At 51.6% G+C, this 16,250-nt stretch overlaps 1 protein-coding gene across 1 annotated transcript; it reads right to left on the bottom strand.

Annotated features, from left to right (window-relative positions):
- Positions 1-4,399: 4,399 nt before the first annotated feature.
- TMEM268 (transmembrane protein 268) lies at positions 4,400-15,023 on the bottom strand. The gene is given in 12 exon segments (XM_059828938.1): positions 4,400-4,579; positions 5,406-5,591; positions 6,484-6,564; positions 8,225-8,335; positions 9,431-9,580; positions 10,823-10,930; positions 11,520-11,629; positions 13,500-13,635; positions 13,638-13,718; positions 13,721-13,826; positions 14,485-14,509; positions 14,984-15,023. Coding segments are annotated over 12 exon segments (1,314 nt in total).
- Between the last annotated feature and the right edge of the window lie 1,227 nt (positions 15,024-16,250).

Here is a 16,250-nt window from a genome sequence, read left to right as displayed (position 1 = left end):
CTGCCCGGCGCAGGCAGCCCCCCGCAGCCGCCACCAAAGTAAGTCTGCAGCTCGCTGGGGACGGGGACATCCATACGCCTCAGCCCCGACCACACTGGGGCGGAGGGGCCAGGGCTTGCCTGGGCTCACAGACTGGTTGGGGTGGGGGCACCTCCTGTTGCTGCCTGCTGCCTGGGGCAAGCTGCTGCCCTGCCCGCAGGGGAGATGCGCTGGGTCCCCATCCCTCCCTGCCTGTGCTCCAGCGACCATAGTCTTCCTCAGAGCCAGGCACTTTGTCTGAGGAAGAGCTGTAACAGGTAGAAGTTGCAAAATTTTATTTTCTTTCTTGTTTTATCTTCCTTCACTGGGTTTTGCCTTTAAATGTCACGGCTGCATCTCAGCCCCTAACTGAGAGGATGAGCAAATAGCAGCCTTTGGAAGGGAGGACAGACTTACTCTGGGGGTAATCAGGGAGGTGAGTGGATGTAACCTGCTGAAGCACCACTTCCCCAGAGCTACGTCTCCCTGGGGCAATCTTTGTTAGTTCAGGCACCCTGCTAAATACCAAAATGCATCACCACGCGCCCCAGCTGGCAGAGACATATTTCTGTCCTTGATGCCAATCTTCCCCGGCCCCTTCCTGGCCCATTTAAAACACACAAATCGCTATGACTTTGCAGATCACTCATGCGATGCCACTGAGAGCAGCTGCTCCTCTCGGCCGCCCCTGATTCCGCACGGTGGGTATGGCAAGGACCTTCCCAGCTTGTCCCTGCCCCAGCCACGGGGGCTGCTCCCGGTGAGGATGGCTCACCGGGGAGCTGCTCCTGCATCACCTGGCCGTGCTGCTCAGGCGTTAAAGCTCGCTGTCAAAATGAAATCTTTTTTGAACAGCAGACAGAGGAATCTCAGCATGGGAAAGATCTGCCCCACCAATACCAGTTTCACTGGTTCAGCTGAGTCCCTCCTGGTTGCTCTTGCACAAACACACCCAGAGCTGCACCCAGGCACGAGCACATCCCCGGGCAGCTGCCACAGCGGTCAGGTCGTGCCCCGTGGTCTCCTACCTCTGCCAGGAGCTCAGAGCTCTCTCAGGAGACTTGCAGGGAAGATGTAGGGCTGAGCCATTCCCTTTCTGCTGCTCTGATGTGCGGAGGGGCTAAAGGGAACTGTGTGTCTAAGGGGGGTCCTATAAAATCTCCAGAATATCACCTTTCCCCTAAAAAACCAGCTGGATCCTTAATGGGGGGGAGGAGGTGGGGAAAAAGGATGTCTCCCTTCACTAATGCCTTAATTAAGTGCATATGAAGGAAAAGCAGAGCGTTAGTCATCTGGCCTGCAATGGGAGCCAGGACTTTGCAGAGGCCCGGATGGGAAGAGCAGGGCGGGCACTTGGGTGTATTAACGAGAGGAATCAAACCCCTCCTTTGAGCAAAGAAGTTAAGCTCCTTCTCAGCAGTTAATTGCCGGGTGTTTATGGCAATCAGGGGAGCTGCCCCAGTTGGCACTCGCAGGTCTGGCCCAGTGCCTTTCTGGCCGGCCGGGCACCCCGGCCCCTGAGCCGCTGTGGATGCGGGGGGCTGCTCCAGTGCAAAGGGCAGTGGTGGTCTGCACCTCTCTTCAGCACGGAACAGCCCGCAGCTGCGAGCTCTGCGGCACCCCGGGGAAAGCTGGCCCAGGACAGGGCGCGAGAGCGTACGGCTCAGCAGAGGACAGATCCAGCTGGGAAATGTGGATGATCGGGAGGCACCGGTGGTGTCCAGGTCACAGCTGGGAAACTGCAGATCCTTATCCCCTCCTTGCAGCAAGGTGGGCTCTGCTGGAGAGCTCTCCGTGCCTGACCCTCACACTAACCTAATGTTGTTTACGGTTCCCATCAGGAGGTTTTCCAAGCACCTTGCCAGTTCACACCCCAGCCTTGCCCTTCAACAATCATCTTTCCCCTTGACTAATCCTGAATCCCTCTGTTTTCTCCGATGCTTGTGCATTTGCAGATGTAAAGGCAGCGGTATCAGCAGCCCCCCAAGCAAGAGCCTCGCTTCCCAGAAACAGCGACCCCATCCAGGACCAGCCCTGCAGGTCCTGAGGGTAAAAGCCCTCATGGTCCTCCCCTGAAGGCCATGAGCTTTCTTGCCACCGGTTTCCCCAGGGAATCCATTTGCTGGGAATCCTGCAGCCCAGGGACTGGAAAATATCAGCAAATCCCTATGTATCTGCTCTCAACACAGAAGCACAACAATAGAAAATGTCCTGATCGGTCCCTCGTTACCAGAATTTTCTAGCTGGTAGAAAAAAAAGATTTCCAGTGTGTATCAGATGCTCCTGGCACTTTTGGGCCATGGAGCGCTGGGGGAAGAGCATGAGCCATTGCATCCTAGCAGCAAATTGGATTTTTATTCTGTGAAACCAGATTGTACTCCCAATGATATCGGTATACCTTCAGACAATTGCCACCAAGGTAAAATCATCTCCTGAGCTAGAGTAAGGAGACTTAGAGCTAAGGTCTGTGGAGATGCCATGACGTTTTGTACAACCCCCTTCCCCATGCCCAGTAAGCTGGTGAAGCTGTCCTTACTGGTCAGCCAGCACCTCGCTGTGATGTGCGGCACCCACAGAGCAGGGGGCTGCAGGGACCGCAGTCGGCTCCCCCCCTCCAGCAAACCCCGCACCGTCACAGAGAGCAATGACAGCAGAATCGCAAACCCTGCACGTGCGGGGAGGAATCTGCCCGACCCCTTCCTGTGACAGCTTCAGCTGAACCAGAAATAAAGATGGATGAAAAGAGGCTGTTGGGGAGCATGGTGGTTTTTCTGTCATTACTGGTTTTGCTGTCATTACGGTGTTTGAACAGACCGATGCTTTGGATCGTGTGTTGGCAGCACCGGGGCTCGCTGCTGAGGCTTGCCTTGCTGCCCATGTAGGAAGGGACAGACCTTGTCTCACCATTGCTTGTGACAGAAACAACAGGGGATGGGGCAGAGTCACCCCACGGCCCTGGGCAGCGCTGGCACTAAGCTCCCGGGTCTGCAGGGCTCAGCCTCTTGCTGCCACCCTGAGCAATGGTTTGGTCTTTGGTACCAAAGGCTTTTCTGCTACAGTATCGCATGAGGGGGAGATGCTCAGTGGAAGGATGAGATGTACACAATGGAGGGATGTGCACAAGCTCGTAACTTTAATTTTTAAACCCTCCTGGCTTTGTTCGGGGCAGGTGTCCCATGCTGAGCTTTGTTAAGGTGGGAGAAGCACAAGCCCTGCCCAGGGGAACGCGGGGCTCTGTGGGAGATGGGGAGGGAAGGAGGGCGGGCAAGCTGGGAGGTGCAGAACAGACCCGAATCTCCCTTGCACGCTCGGCCAGAGTAAGGCTGGAAGACACAGACCTTAGGACTCTTTATTCTGACCATTGGCGCTTCCTAGGACAGCTATCACCACCAAACCGTCTGGTTAGGAGGTCAGGTAAACGTCAGTGCATGCAGTCACCTGAATTTCATGGGAATGCCTGGCTCTGGGGACAGAGGAGGACACCAGCGGTTCCTGGACCAAACAGCAGTTCTCTATTCATGGGCACCACCTGAGCACACAACCTCTTGTAGGTTCACAGCACTTCATTTCCCACCGCCTTATGGACTCCCTGCAAATGCAGAGGTCTCTTGCTCACCACTGGCTCCTCTTACATGCTGTGTGCACACCCAATGAGGGGAAAGGAAAACCAAAAGAAATCAGCCTGTCCTAAAATGCAGCAGAAAAGGGAGTCTAAGAAGAGCCGTGCTCCAAGATTCCCTACACAGTGCACAGTGCCTTCTTTAAGGCCTTATCCCATGGATCATCAAGATGTCCATCACCATCCTCCCAGGGGACGCAGCAGAAGTGGCAGGTACCGACCACCGTCCCGAGCTGCTTCTTAAATGGAAAGTTTGCTAAGTCATTGGCTGAGACGTTGTCCATGTCTGTCACAGGACAAAGCTCACTGTCACTGACAGCTACGTGACACAAACATAATCCAGAGCAAACATCACATTTACAACACTGCTATCCACAGATTTTTCCCCGTCTTCCTTGTACTAAAAAACCCCACATACTTCATTTCAAAGGCGTGGGGCTGGAGCCTGCAGGTATTCCCTGCTGCTCTCCGGGGCCTCCAGGTAAGAGCAGCAGGAAATTTGCCAAGGGAGCTCCATGCTGTGCCTGGATTGTTCCTGCCCCCAGAGCAGCTCCTTCACACCAAGCCGGTGGGCAGGCAGAAGGTCTCAAAGATAAGCAGCTTTCTGGTGAGTGTCTTGCATGCTTTATTAGAGTCATATTTCCACTCGTTCATCTGGATAAGTCCAGGATGAGCGATTACAGCCCTCTCCTCTGCCCCACGGCTTCTTCACATTGTTGTGTAGGGGCAGCTTTTATTTCAGCATTTTCCAGCCCCCTCCGGTCACCTGCCCGTGAAACAGCTCTGGTGTGTGTCCAGCGCGGTGGTCTCAATGAACTGGCATAGACAGGGCACGTTGCTGTGCTCCAGGTGCCCCTGTGCCACGGCCCGAGGGAGCCGGCCAGTGACCAGGAGCCGGACGTAGCATCCACTGAAGATCACCAGGAGCTGCTGGGCCATCACCTGGAACGAGCACGAGAGGTGTCAGAGCAGAGCATCTACCTGCAGGAAGAGTGGATGATACACTAAATACCATTTGCTCCCTCATTCAAGGACTGTCCTCAGCTGAAGAAACAGGACAGGAGCCAATGGCATATATAACTGTCCCAGATCCCCTTTTGGTCAGCAGTGCTGGCACACTGTCCCCAGGGGGGAGTGACAAGAAATGACTGCTCGCCGGTGGGTGGCCGGGGAGCCAGGCTGCTTGGGGACCTGCCTGCTCCGTCACTGCCTCCTGGTGCTTTTGTTTGCCTGTAGACAGCCAGAGACCTTCAACCTGCAGGGATGTCACCTGCACCGAATTCGCTTAGTAACAGCGAGAAGAAAACTGTAAAATAAATCAAAATCATCCCTTTTGAAGCTCCTTGCTGAGCGGGAATGAGGACACATTTGTTGCTCAGCGTGGCACAAGTCTTTGAAGGCGCTCCGTGGAGGAGACAAAGGCTGGGCATGGCCATGCCTCATCCCCAGCTCAGACACAGGTGCTGGGTCCCTGCACGGACCCTGGGGAGAGGTTGGCTTCCAAATGGGGACTCCCAGCCACCAACAAGGAAAAGCCTAATCCGTGAATTCCTCAAGGATTAAGCGCTAGCTGCTCAGTGAGTATTAACTGCTCAGCAGTGCCAGGGCTGGAGAAGGTGTGTGTGGACCTCCAGGCTTCCAGGTGCTCCTACTGGTGAAAAAGGAGGTGTCCCCATGATTGGTGGCTGCTGGGACGAGTTTTGGGGTCAAGGTGCCTGGGGAGGTGATTCGGCACCTCCATCCATCGGGGAGGGATATTTCTCATTACCTCCGGTGGGCCTTCGGGCACGAGGCGGAGCAGCTCGTTGCATGTCACAGGCTCTTTATTTAGGTTCACCCCACTGGATAAAAGAGGGGACTCTTCACACGAAGCCTCCTCCTCCGTCCCCGGGTCAGGCTGAACCGCCGCCTCCATAACCACACAGAGCTGGTCCAGGCTGTGCCGCAAGCCCGACTGGAAGAGAAAGAGATTTTGGGGGTGTCCAAAGGCAGGCAGGAGTGCTGTCCTGAGGGCAGCCTTTAAAGCACATGATTTCCTCCTGCACGTTTTTTACTCCTGGGAGTTATCATCCCAAGAGTCAAAAACAGCATTGGCCAAAAGCCGTGTCCAGCACTTGGAGCTGAGTATCTTCAACCCACAGCCCCGCTGCCATCAGCTGCCTCTTGTGCCGGCAACTGCTCCCAGCATGATGGTCACAGCCTGGCACGGAGAATCTTGTCCTTAAAAACTATACGAGTTCTATCAGCCGACAGGTGAATGGGTGCGTTACTGTCCATCCCCTGATCTGTGTCTGTTGGTTCATCTCAAGCAGCCTTGAGATTTTCAGAGGGTTGTACCCCCTCACCTCTCACCCCACAGCTGTGACCAGCAAGGACAATTCAGTGCAGGAGAGCGCGGTGTTGGTATATTTATACACCCGCATAGAGGAAAACATTTTCTGAAGGCCAAGAGGACAAAATTTTTATACAGTTAACCCAGTACAGTGCTTACTTATTCCTCAGGCTATCCCATTTATTTCAGGAGGACAGCTCAAGGTGTCAGCTATTTCAAGTTGTGACACATGCTTTCAAAATTTGCCCTTGATTCTCGATGACTTTCCTTTTTAAAGTTGCATGGTTAATTATCCAGACATGCACGTACCACAGGTCCTGCTGGACTGGGCACCGACAGATGCAGTTTATCCACCTCCCAGCCTGTCCAGCTCCCAGTTCACAGCAGGGGATGCCCAGGAGGACACTCAAACACTCAGTTCTCCTTGCCCACCTCCATCCCACCAAAGCCGGGGCGTAGGGATGGACCTGCACGTGTCACTGCAGGAGCTTGGGCTGCATCTGCCGTCACTTACCTCGCGTGTCCTCTGCAGGTCCGTGATGTGGGCTGACAAGGACTGGAGGCAGCGCTCCGGGCTGAAGTGCACAAACCACAGCTGGGACGGGCAGGGTTAAGGAAGGGGTCTTTCCACGCTTCCCCCTCCACAGCCTTTCGCCTCCATGTGGATCACACCTCACAGGAAGAAGAGCAAAGGCAGGTGGTACCCACGGGATGCTCAGGAACCAAATAACACATCGCAGGGTTAATTTTAAGCCAAGAGGGTCTGGGCTAAGGCAAAACCTCAAGGTAAAGAGAAGAGGCGTGGCAGGGAAGGGGCACATTGCCCCAGAGGGCAGCCAGTCCTCCTTGCACACCTCCTGCACCCTGGGCAGGGTGAAAACTGGGATAACCCAGGGCCATTGCCCATCACTCATCTCAGTGGCCTTACATCTAAATAAACCGGTTGGCCACCTTGACTTAGCTCCCTTAAACACCTTCCTGCTTTCTTTCCTTTGTTTCTAGGGATTCATTCCATTTATTTTTTTACAAAATTTACTGTCTTTAGTGCTTGTCTTCAAGACGGAGGCACTGTTTGCAAAGAGTCTACCAAGAGCAATGTCTTGGGGATGTGAGTCCTGCCAGCTTTGAGAGCAGCAGCCCCCCAGAAGGCAGCCAAAGGTCTGCCCTTGTATATCTACTCAAGCTGCCATCGTCAAGGGGATTCAGGAACAGTGTAGATGCTAGAGGGTTGAAACGAATCTGACATTGGAGCAGACAGAGAAATTGTAAATCCTTGGGTTGTTTTCTGCTTTCAGGCAGTTCTGGGACAAGTAGGTAGAGATGAAGGTTCTTTGGATTAGTCCTCACTTACTGAAGTGCAAAACTATGCTGGTCTGAACAAACGTGTAATTCAGGTTCTCCTTATTCTGCATGACTTCACCCCTGCCAGCCCTCCTGCAGTATTCCCTGCCCCCTTCTCTGACTCTGTGTTTCAGCCTTGGCTCCTTCTCCATTTCTAATCTCATACCTCTCTGAATATATGGGAGGGGGTGAGGTCCACCAGCAAATCTGGGAGACCATCTCTCTCACCTTCCTTTAACACTTTCATACTGTCTTAAAACTCTCTTCTTTCCCCTAAATCTTTGTCTAGTCCAGAAAATGTATCTCTAAAAAGCAGCAAAGTGAGCCTCGCCCCACCTGCTTTCTTCAACCCGTACTTTTAAGAGGCTGGGAAGGTCAGAAGTGCTTGGCAGCTACAGACCTGGCTGCCGGGGACGCACCCCGTGAAATCAAGTTCTCCAACATGCCTGAAGGAGGGAGCCCAGGGCTACAAATCACCCGGAGAGCAGAGGCACTTGGATGCTGTTGGCTTAGTTTGTCTCTGCAAGGCAGAACATGAGCTCCCAGGGACAGGGACTCCGGTTTTCTTCGTGTTGTTTGGTGGTTTTTGCCATAGGCACATTGCTGTCACTCTGCTCATAATAAGAATCATCATTGTCATGTAAGTATAATACACTTTCAGGAATAATTGCCTGCCCAAAGGACTAATCCCACTTCAATCTTTTAGACTCATTATTTCCAATTGCCTTTGGGCATATCTCAATCCCCACTTAGAGGAGAAGAAATACACCATCCCTCATGCCATCCAACAGGAGAAAAAACAAATCCTAGAAATCCCACCCACTGGAAATCCTCATGGATCATAACATCGATAAATACCTCCACATCATTAGCTACCCAGGAGGGGTATAAATGATTCTCTACAGAAAGGATACTTGCAGGATGTTGTGTGGCCCATCCAGGACATCTGTAATCCCCAGTATTAAACGGTGTTTGATAAAGATCTCATTGACAGCTGCCAGCCTCACATCTGTATTCATATTAATCTATTAAAGAATGCAGGAAAAATTAACACACTCTACAGCAAAAGTTGGGCCAGCCTACAGGTACAAACTGCAGCTGGAGAATCCCAAATGCTGGGTCTCTGAAAGGAAAGCAGTGGCAAGAGCAGTCTGCAGTCAGGCAGAATTGTCACCAGCCGTCAGTACTGGCCTAGCCACAGCTAGCAGATGTCTGTGCAGCCAGAAACCTCGCTAAAGATTCTTTCTCTTATAGACAAGATGTCTGAAGTAGAATCCACTTCCAGTATCATGTTCTCTCTTCCTTCCCCAGCAGTCCCTGAGTGAAGGACTCCTTTCCTAAACCTCTGTGCACCCACACGTTTGTCAGGTTTCCCTTTGGAAGAATGATTGCACAGCTGTCATTAGAGGCTTGCTCCAAAATCCATTAAAATCAGTGCAAAGACCCCTTCTGGATTTTGAATCAAGCCTTTCCAATATTATTCTTCAGATCACTCCTTAGAAATTTCCATACTCCTGTGATTCCTACAAACAGAAGTTGACAACAAGCGAGCAGTAGATGCTGCAGGCTGGTGGCCTTTCATGTAACATCATCTCCCTTTTTCCTTCTACAGCCCAGTCTACCCCGGTTTTATAATTTTATTGCAACTTCGATGGGTTAGGAGCTTCCTTTTTGTTCTGGACTTGTTGCAAGGTCCAGAGCACCGCAGCGACACAAGTGAACGATGCTATGAATGGCTGCACACAGCCGAGACTGCAAGGACCGTCATCAGAAGCAGGGCAGGAGCCAGCTCTGCTGGCGAGCCCCCGTGGCCTCCCACCAGCCGTGGGAGCGCGAACCACGCTCTGCAAGGGTTGCTTTATCTCCAGTGACAGCAGGCACTATGAGCCAGCCTGCCAGGCTCCGGCACCTACTTTTTAGGCATTACGACACCAAATTTGGCTGTAAAACATCCCTTGCCTGAACCTAATCTCTGAGCCTGCTGTAAAAATATTCCTTTCTCCCTGGATAATTATCTTCTTCGTACACATCTAGGAGGTGACCTGGGTCCCAGCACTTTGGTGGGAGGGAGTCCTGCTCCCCACGCACTGCATGCCCACACACAAGCAGCCTCCTCTTGCCTTCCTCTGGCGATGGTCGATAACCAGTATCACAACTACAGTGACCGCCACGGCAGCCAGGGTCACCAGCACGCTGGCCTCCCAGTAGCGTCCGAAGGAACACAGCTGGACTGTGGAGTAAATGTTTGTCCAGAGAGACATGTAGAAAACCTGGAAAAACCCAGAGAGACTGATGATAGTCACAAAATTATGGAAGTGAGAAAGGTCACAGGAAGAAGAAAACTACTGGTCCCTTCTCCCAGGGTAATACCTTACCATAAATTAAGTCACACAAGATCTTCAGAGGGTGAGAAAGGACAGAAATTCTTTCCAATAATAAATAGGGGAAAGAAAGGACTAGGAGGACTGAGTGAGCCCTAGTTTATTATAAAAAATTACCAATCATCAAAGACAGAGTGTGAATTATTAATCATAATTCATACCTAGGAAGGATTTCAACCGAGTTCTTCCATTTAGATAAGAAATGCACTCACTGAGGCATATTGATAATACTTCTAATAGTCCCTGTATTTAGAAAGCTCCTATGTCAAAGCACTCAAGGCGGTGCAGAGACTACTCATTTACAACAATGCTCAAATGGAGGACGCTGACACTGGGCTCAAGGACTATGCTAAGGACTGACAAACTTGGCCTTTGCATAAAGACAGGCAAAACTGAATTCATTTGGCCTTTACCTCAGATAGCATGCATTTGAGCAGGAGATTGCCTAGAAGCAAATATGATATGTACAGCACAGCGTGTCACAACATCATCTTGCAATAATATAACTCATTTGCACTAAACAGGCACCAAAACCCTCAAAACACCGAGCACCAATTCCTACAACAGTAGTGAAAGGAGGAGAAGACATGTATAATGGCTATCCAAAAAAATAAATGCAAGTAAAACGAAGGAGCCAAATTTTATCACACCCCCAGCACACTGCGAAGTATCAGCCTCACAGTAGATGCTAATGGTGGGGATCTCTGGAGGAGCTTCTCTCACCAGAAGATGACAAGCAAGACTGGGCAATCACCTCAGTAGCCAAAGCTGACTGATCCACTGGTCTAAATTAGCATCAGGACCAGAATTTCTACAGATTTTTAAAATCAAGGTAAAAAAAAGTCTGATGTAGGTACTACTGCCTCAGCATATGCTTGTTATCCAGCCATGGACAGCCTGCTTCGGTGGGACTGCCAGCATGGGGTTGGAGAAGGTGCCTTACCCTCCAACTACAGAAATTCTGTGAACTGGGATTACCAAAGGAGCCCACTAGGATGTGTGAAAACCAGTATCTCCTCCCCACCCAAACCTCTCTCCTTCCCTGGGCACAAGAACCCCGGGTATAGGTCCTGATGCATCTCAGCAAGTGAGTGTCTATGGCAAGCCTGCGAGAGCCCCCACTGTCCTTACCACGGCGATGGCTATCTGGAACGCCCTGGAGTTGTAGAACATGTACCGTCTCACTTCAGGCTTCAGGACAGCATCCTGGATTAACCTTCTCCACTGATCCACTGCCACCTGCTCAGGGAGAAAACAGCAAACTAGGACCAGCCTCCGGTTTCGGGCTCCCATCCCCACCAGAACTGGCATGGGCAGTCATCGTGGGGCCAGGCTGGCACTGCAACTGAAAGCTGTGTCCCAGAGCACCCTCCCGCAGAGCACACCTCTGATCTCATCCATACAGTTGTCACAGACCAAAAACTTGTGTGCTGCCTCATTTGCAGTGAGTAATGTCTCCCTGGAAAGTGCAGGGAAAGTCACAAGAGAAAGTCACCTTTTTAAGACAAAAGGATAAGATAAGACAGATTGTCCCAGGGACGCTCCATCCCATCAGAGTGACTTTCAAGCAATTCACTCGAACCTATGTTGAATGGGTTTCTTCGTGGAGATTTAAGCCAAGATCATTACAGTTGACTTGCAGTCCACGGGGAATAGACTGATGTTGAACAGAAACAAGCCACTCAAACAAAAAAAAAAAACAAACAAAAAAAAACCCAACAAAAAACAAAAAACCTGTATGTGATATAGGTAAAACGCAAATGATGCTAATCCAGCAAGCATTCACTCCTACAGGGTCCGCAGGGGAGATCACACATGAGGAGCTTACCTGAACCCCAAGGGACTTCAGTTTCTCTGCACAAAGCTCCATGTCAAAGGAGGTGGCTGAGCAGTTGTTGTCCATGCTGAGCACCATCAGCACCTGACCATTGAGGGGTTCTGCAAGAGCCCAAAGGAGTCATGAGCACGGCTCTGGCACGTGTTTTTCTCCCAGCAGCTGAGGAGCGCATGGCAAAGGGAAGGCTGAGGAACGCAGACCACCCTGACATGTTTTACATGGATCCAGAATCCCCCCTTGGACATTTCTAAGAACATCACAAAGATCTTGGGAAGCAGCACAGCAGCCTGATGTCCCCTGTAAGGAAACAACCTACAAAAAGGGAGGAAACCCCAAACACATTCTAGGAGTGAGCAGTCATAGATAACATGATGCTCTGATCTTCAGCAGGGTAATGTCTTGCCTCACTGATCCCTAACTAAAAGGACAATGGACCCAAGCTGCTTGGTGTTCCTAAGGCTATCTGCCTCTTGGAGAGATCCCCATCGCCTACTCACCCCACCCACTACAAGCTTAAGCAATCAAATCAAAGTGCTTTCCAATAATCACGTTGTCTGGGACGTGGCAGGGCTGCCCTGGAGCGTGAGCTCCATAGATCCTCCAGCATCCAGGTCCCCGCTCTCGCAGTGCTGCTGGGCAGCATGGCTCTGCTCAGGGCTCCCACCTTCCCAGTTTCAGCTAGGGCTAGGGTCAGAGATGTAATCGAGAGACCCAGGCTGCAGTCAGGAGCCCAGAAAGTGTGAGGACAGCCTGCCCTAGATTTGAGGAGCCGGCTGCTCGGAGCTGAGGCAGAGCAGCCTTGGAGCGGCACAGGAGAGCTGTGATCTCCAGGCATCCCATCTGGCATTCATCTAGAGTTTACACAAGCTGTGCTATGTCAAGAGGAAGAGCTCGGGTCTAAGGAAGTGGCGTGTTCAGATGGGATCCTGTTTCACTGAAACGTTTCACCCAGCTTTCCTTCCCCTTTGCAGATCCGGGGTCAGCCAGGTGTCCCCTGGGCTGCTCCTCCCGACACCGCCTGCTCACTGCTCTCCCAGACCGCTGTGCTGCCTCAAACACAGCGTGCACTCACCTTTCCCTTCGCTCCCACCTACGTCCTCCATCCTCATCATCTCTTCACTGCTCAGGAACAGGAGATGCCAAGTGAAAGGAGGTGATTACATTACAATAGGGCGTGACTGCATCGAGTCAAAAAGGGAAGAGTAGATGCATCCGAAACCTCCAGGATAACAAGGTCCTGTTTGTTTGCTGAGGTTTATCTCCTCCTGACACGGAGCAGTGGGGGCGGTGAGTATAAAGCAAGGCTAAAAACAAACGGCCTCAGCCCTGGGCTGGGCTGTCCTGTTCTCCATGCCTTGGGTCAAGTTGCTTGGCACAAAGTCTGGCAAGTTGGGTGCCAAGCTCAGCTCCCTGAGATTTGCAGAGGAGCTCAACTCCTCGAGCTCTGCTGGAGCGACAAGAGCTGCTTCGCCCCTGCAAAAATGGAGCGGTAAGGAGGTGCCAAGAACTGAGCAAGCAAAAAGGGTGCCCTGCTGAACAGTGCGTGGAGGTCTCGGTAAAACCAGCCATCCACGGCACTGCCTTCGGTCTCTGCACAGCACCTCAGGCAGTTTCTGAAGTAGTGCTGCAGAGACGGAGCAAATTGTTACCGAGGAAGGGAGTCACTCGGAAAGCACAGGTCAAGGTTCCCAAATATTCCTTGACTTTTGAAGGCTAAGAGAAGAGGACTTCCAGAGTCTTGATTTTCAATAGGTTGATGCCCATTCGTTCCTGTATATCAGGCTTTCAAAAAAAAACCGAAATTGTGTCCATCCCCCCCCCCAAAATGCTGAAACATCTGTAATGTTTAGTTACTTTTGCAAATGAGGGTCTGTTAATGAGAGCCTTTGAAAAAAATCTGCCTTCTGTTATTTTAAGGGTACTGTACTCGGTGCTGTCTTTCTCCTTATCACCAGCAGGTTGCTCGCTTACCTTTTACCCACTGCAGGGATCCTTCCTTTAAATCACTCTTACAGTAGAGGATGGAGGAAAGTGACCCATTTTTCCCAATTCCACCAGCTTGGCTTTTATGGGCCATGCTGAAAGTGCCTCTCCTTGAGGGACCCTATGTTGTATTGTCAGAAATTCAGCACTTCGTATATCCGCCTTATCTTTCACTGCTAAGAAACACAGATTCAGCCCCAAGGCAGCTGGCTTGCTCTCCTCGTTGGGGACCAGATTGTGAAATCTTCATTCACACTCCCACTGACGACTTCCTCGAGATCTTGCTTTCCATGAGCAAGGAGGCATTTTCTAGCCCTGAAAAGAGGAAAAGAAAAGCCCACATCTGGCGGAGACAGCAAGTAGAGGGTAACAGCACAGACTACTTGGGTGTACTCTGCTCTTTGGACCCCGCTCCCTCTGGATGTTATCACCAGGTAGGTGGCTGCAGTACGCACAGGCTCGCCTTTTGCTGCAATTATATATATTTTTTTTTCTTTTTTTTTTTTTTAATAGGTGGAAAAGTTATCCTTAAATATTCCTTAAATTATCCCGACAGCATTAAATAGTCATATTTTGTAACCAATTAGTCAAGGAATAGGCAGGATTTCTGCTTGCGAAGCCAACAGGCTTTTGACTATTCCTTTCAGGGGGCACTTTCAGAAGGAAGTGGAGCCAGTGTAAATGCCCCTCCCTGGAAGCCTAGCCCCCCGCTCACTGACGCGGTGGATAATTCCCCACCACACGAAGGAAGCAGTGCGGATAAGGAAGAAAAATGCATCCTCTGAAGGCAGAGGCAAGCAGGAGTCTCACCCAGCAGCAGCAAAGCCTTTCAGGATCTCTGCTTTCCTTTCCCCTATCCTCTCCACCACGGGCAGTGCCAGAAGCCGACGGGCACGTCCCTGCAGCAGGCACTGTGCCCACAGGTTTTCCAGGCAAATGCTGCTGACTTAGGTCTCTAACCAACTGCCAGGACCTGTGGGTGGTTATTAAAGCCAATGCTTGGAAGACTGTGAAGTTTACTTTTCAATTATCTTCCATTCACGTGGCTCAGCTGTGTCCGCACTGGCTCTCCAAAACTATCATTTACTTTTTAATCTCGGCTCGGTCTTACTCTTGCACCAGGAGCCTGTTGCTGTCTCTTGGTGTAAGGGTCCCTCGCGGAGCCCATCCTCTCTCCTTCCAAAGAGGATTGCTTTATTTTTAACAGATGATTGTTGCTGCAATTACCCCCTTGCACAAAGCCAGGATAGTCACCGGTTGAAGGACTGTCGGAAAGGAAATTGAGGCAAGAGAAACAACACAAAAAGTTCTTCTGATTGCAGAAAAAACCTGCAGAGGGCTGGAAACTCACACTTAAAGGAATCAAGCCACGGTACATGTTGCACAAGAGGTGTGCGGTGCGTGTGTGTGTGCACGGGATGGGCACAGCACCCGCTCTTCACCGGCACAGGTGAGGAGCGATTCCGATGTACGTTGAGTGCGGCTCTCCAGTGCGATTTCCTTGCCGGGCATGGGCAGGCACACATTAGAGACCACGTCTCCCAGCACCGAAAGGTGGATTCCAACAGTGAATTTTCTCACTCCTTTCCCCTTTTGCCTTCAATCCCTTCAGGTTAGTGTCAAGCAGAAGGGAAAATGAAAAACAAGACAGAAAAGCCCGCACAGAACAGCAGGGAAGGAGAGAAAAAAACAGAGGAAACAAAAGGAAAATGTGATTAAAACCTACCACCCTGTCATTGCTGCTCTCATGTTCAGTTGGAGATGAATCAAGGCTCTCTGGCTTAGATGTCGAGCATTTTGAGTCCCTGGAGGACAGCCCCCAGGAGATGACAGCGAAGGGTGCAGCAGGGTCACGGCGGCTCAGCCTTCCCCAGCCTGGACGGGGGCTGCAGGAGGGAAACAGCCTTCCCCAGCCAGGATGAGCTCGTTGGCAAAAGCAGCTTCGCTTTTACCTCTTCGTGCTACATAGACCTCTTTTGGCTCCATGGCCTTTTACTGCAGAACGACTGCCGTTTTTAGAGATCAGTCCCCCCAAATCTTCCTCTGCTGTCTACTGTGCTAAGGCGAGGGGCATCCTCTCATGTCCTGCACTCCCCAGGCTCTGTGTTTCTCTACATCTCTTCTTATTCTTTATGCAATACCAACATTTTTCTGGTGACTTTTCCTCCTTCAGGCTATGGACCTTCTTTTTAGGACACCTCCAAGCCCTAGCTGAACAGCAGAGGAACATCCAGCAAGTCCTTCTACTTCATTTCCAGAGCGGCCGGCAGAGACTTACCTGGTCCAGCTCACCTCCTGCTCCTGGGGAGCCGGCTCAGCTCCCTCCTCCTCCTCCTCCTCCTCCTCCCTGTCCTTTATCTGCCATCGCCCCACGCTGCACTGCCCAGGCGCCGCGCTGTCCCACCACCGAGCAGGGAGGTCTCCGGTCCGGCAGCCCCAACCTGTGCCGGGGAAGGTCGCTCTCTTCCCCGCGTCTCCCAGGGACCTCGGACTAACCAGGCACAGCTCACCCAAGGCAAGAAGCCTGCGCCCCCGCGCTCCCTCTCATTACCCTGAGCTGCAAGCACCAACTTGCAAAATCTCCCTTGTGCATGTGACTTTTCCCCAGGCTGCTTTCAGAACCGTGGTTTTAACCCTCTAGAGTTCCTCAAAAGTGCTTTCCCACCGAAGGGAGGAGATCCCGCCGCAGGAGCTAGGCTCACCTTTTGCAGGGTGGGGATCCAGACTTGGAGCTGGACC

Source organism: Gavia stellata, chromosome 24 (assembly GCF_030936135.1).
Source record: "Gavia stellata isolate bGavSte3 chromosome 24, bGavSte3.hap2, whole genome shotgun sequence".
Taxonomy (NCBI): Eukaryota; Metazoa; Chordata; class Aves; order Gaviiformes; family Gaviidae; genus Gavia; species Gavia stellata.
The sequence above is the reverse complement of the archived record's forward strand: the minus strand, read 5'-3'. Positions and strand labels throughout refer to the sequence as shown.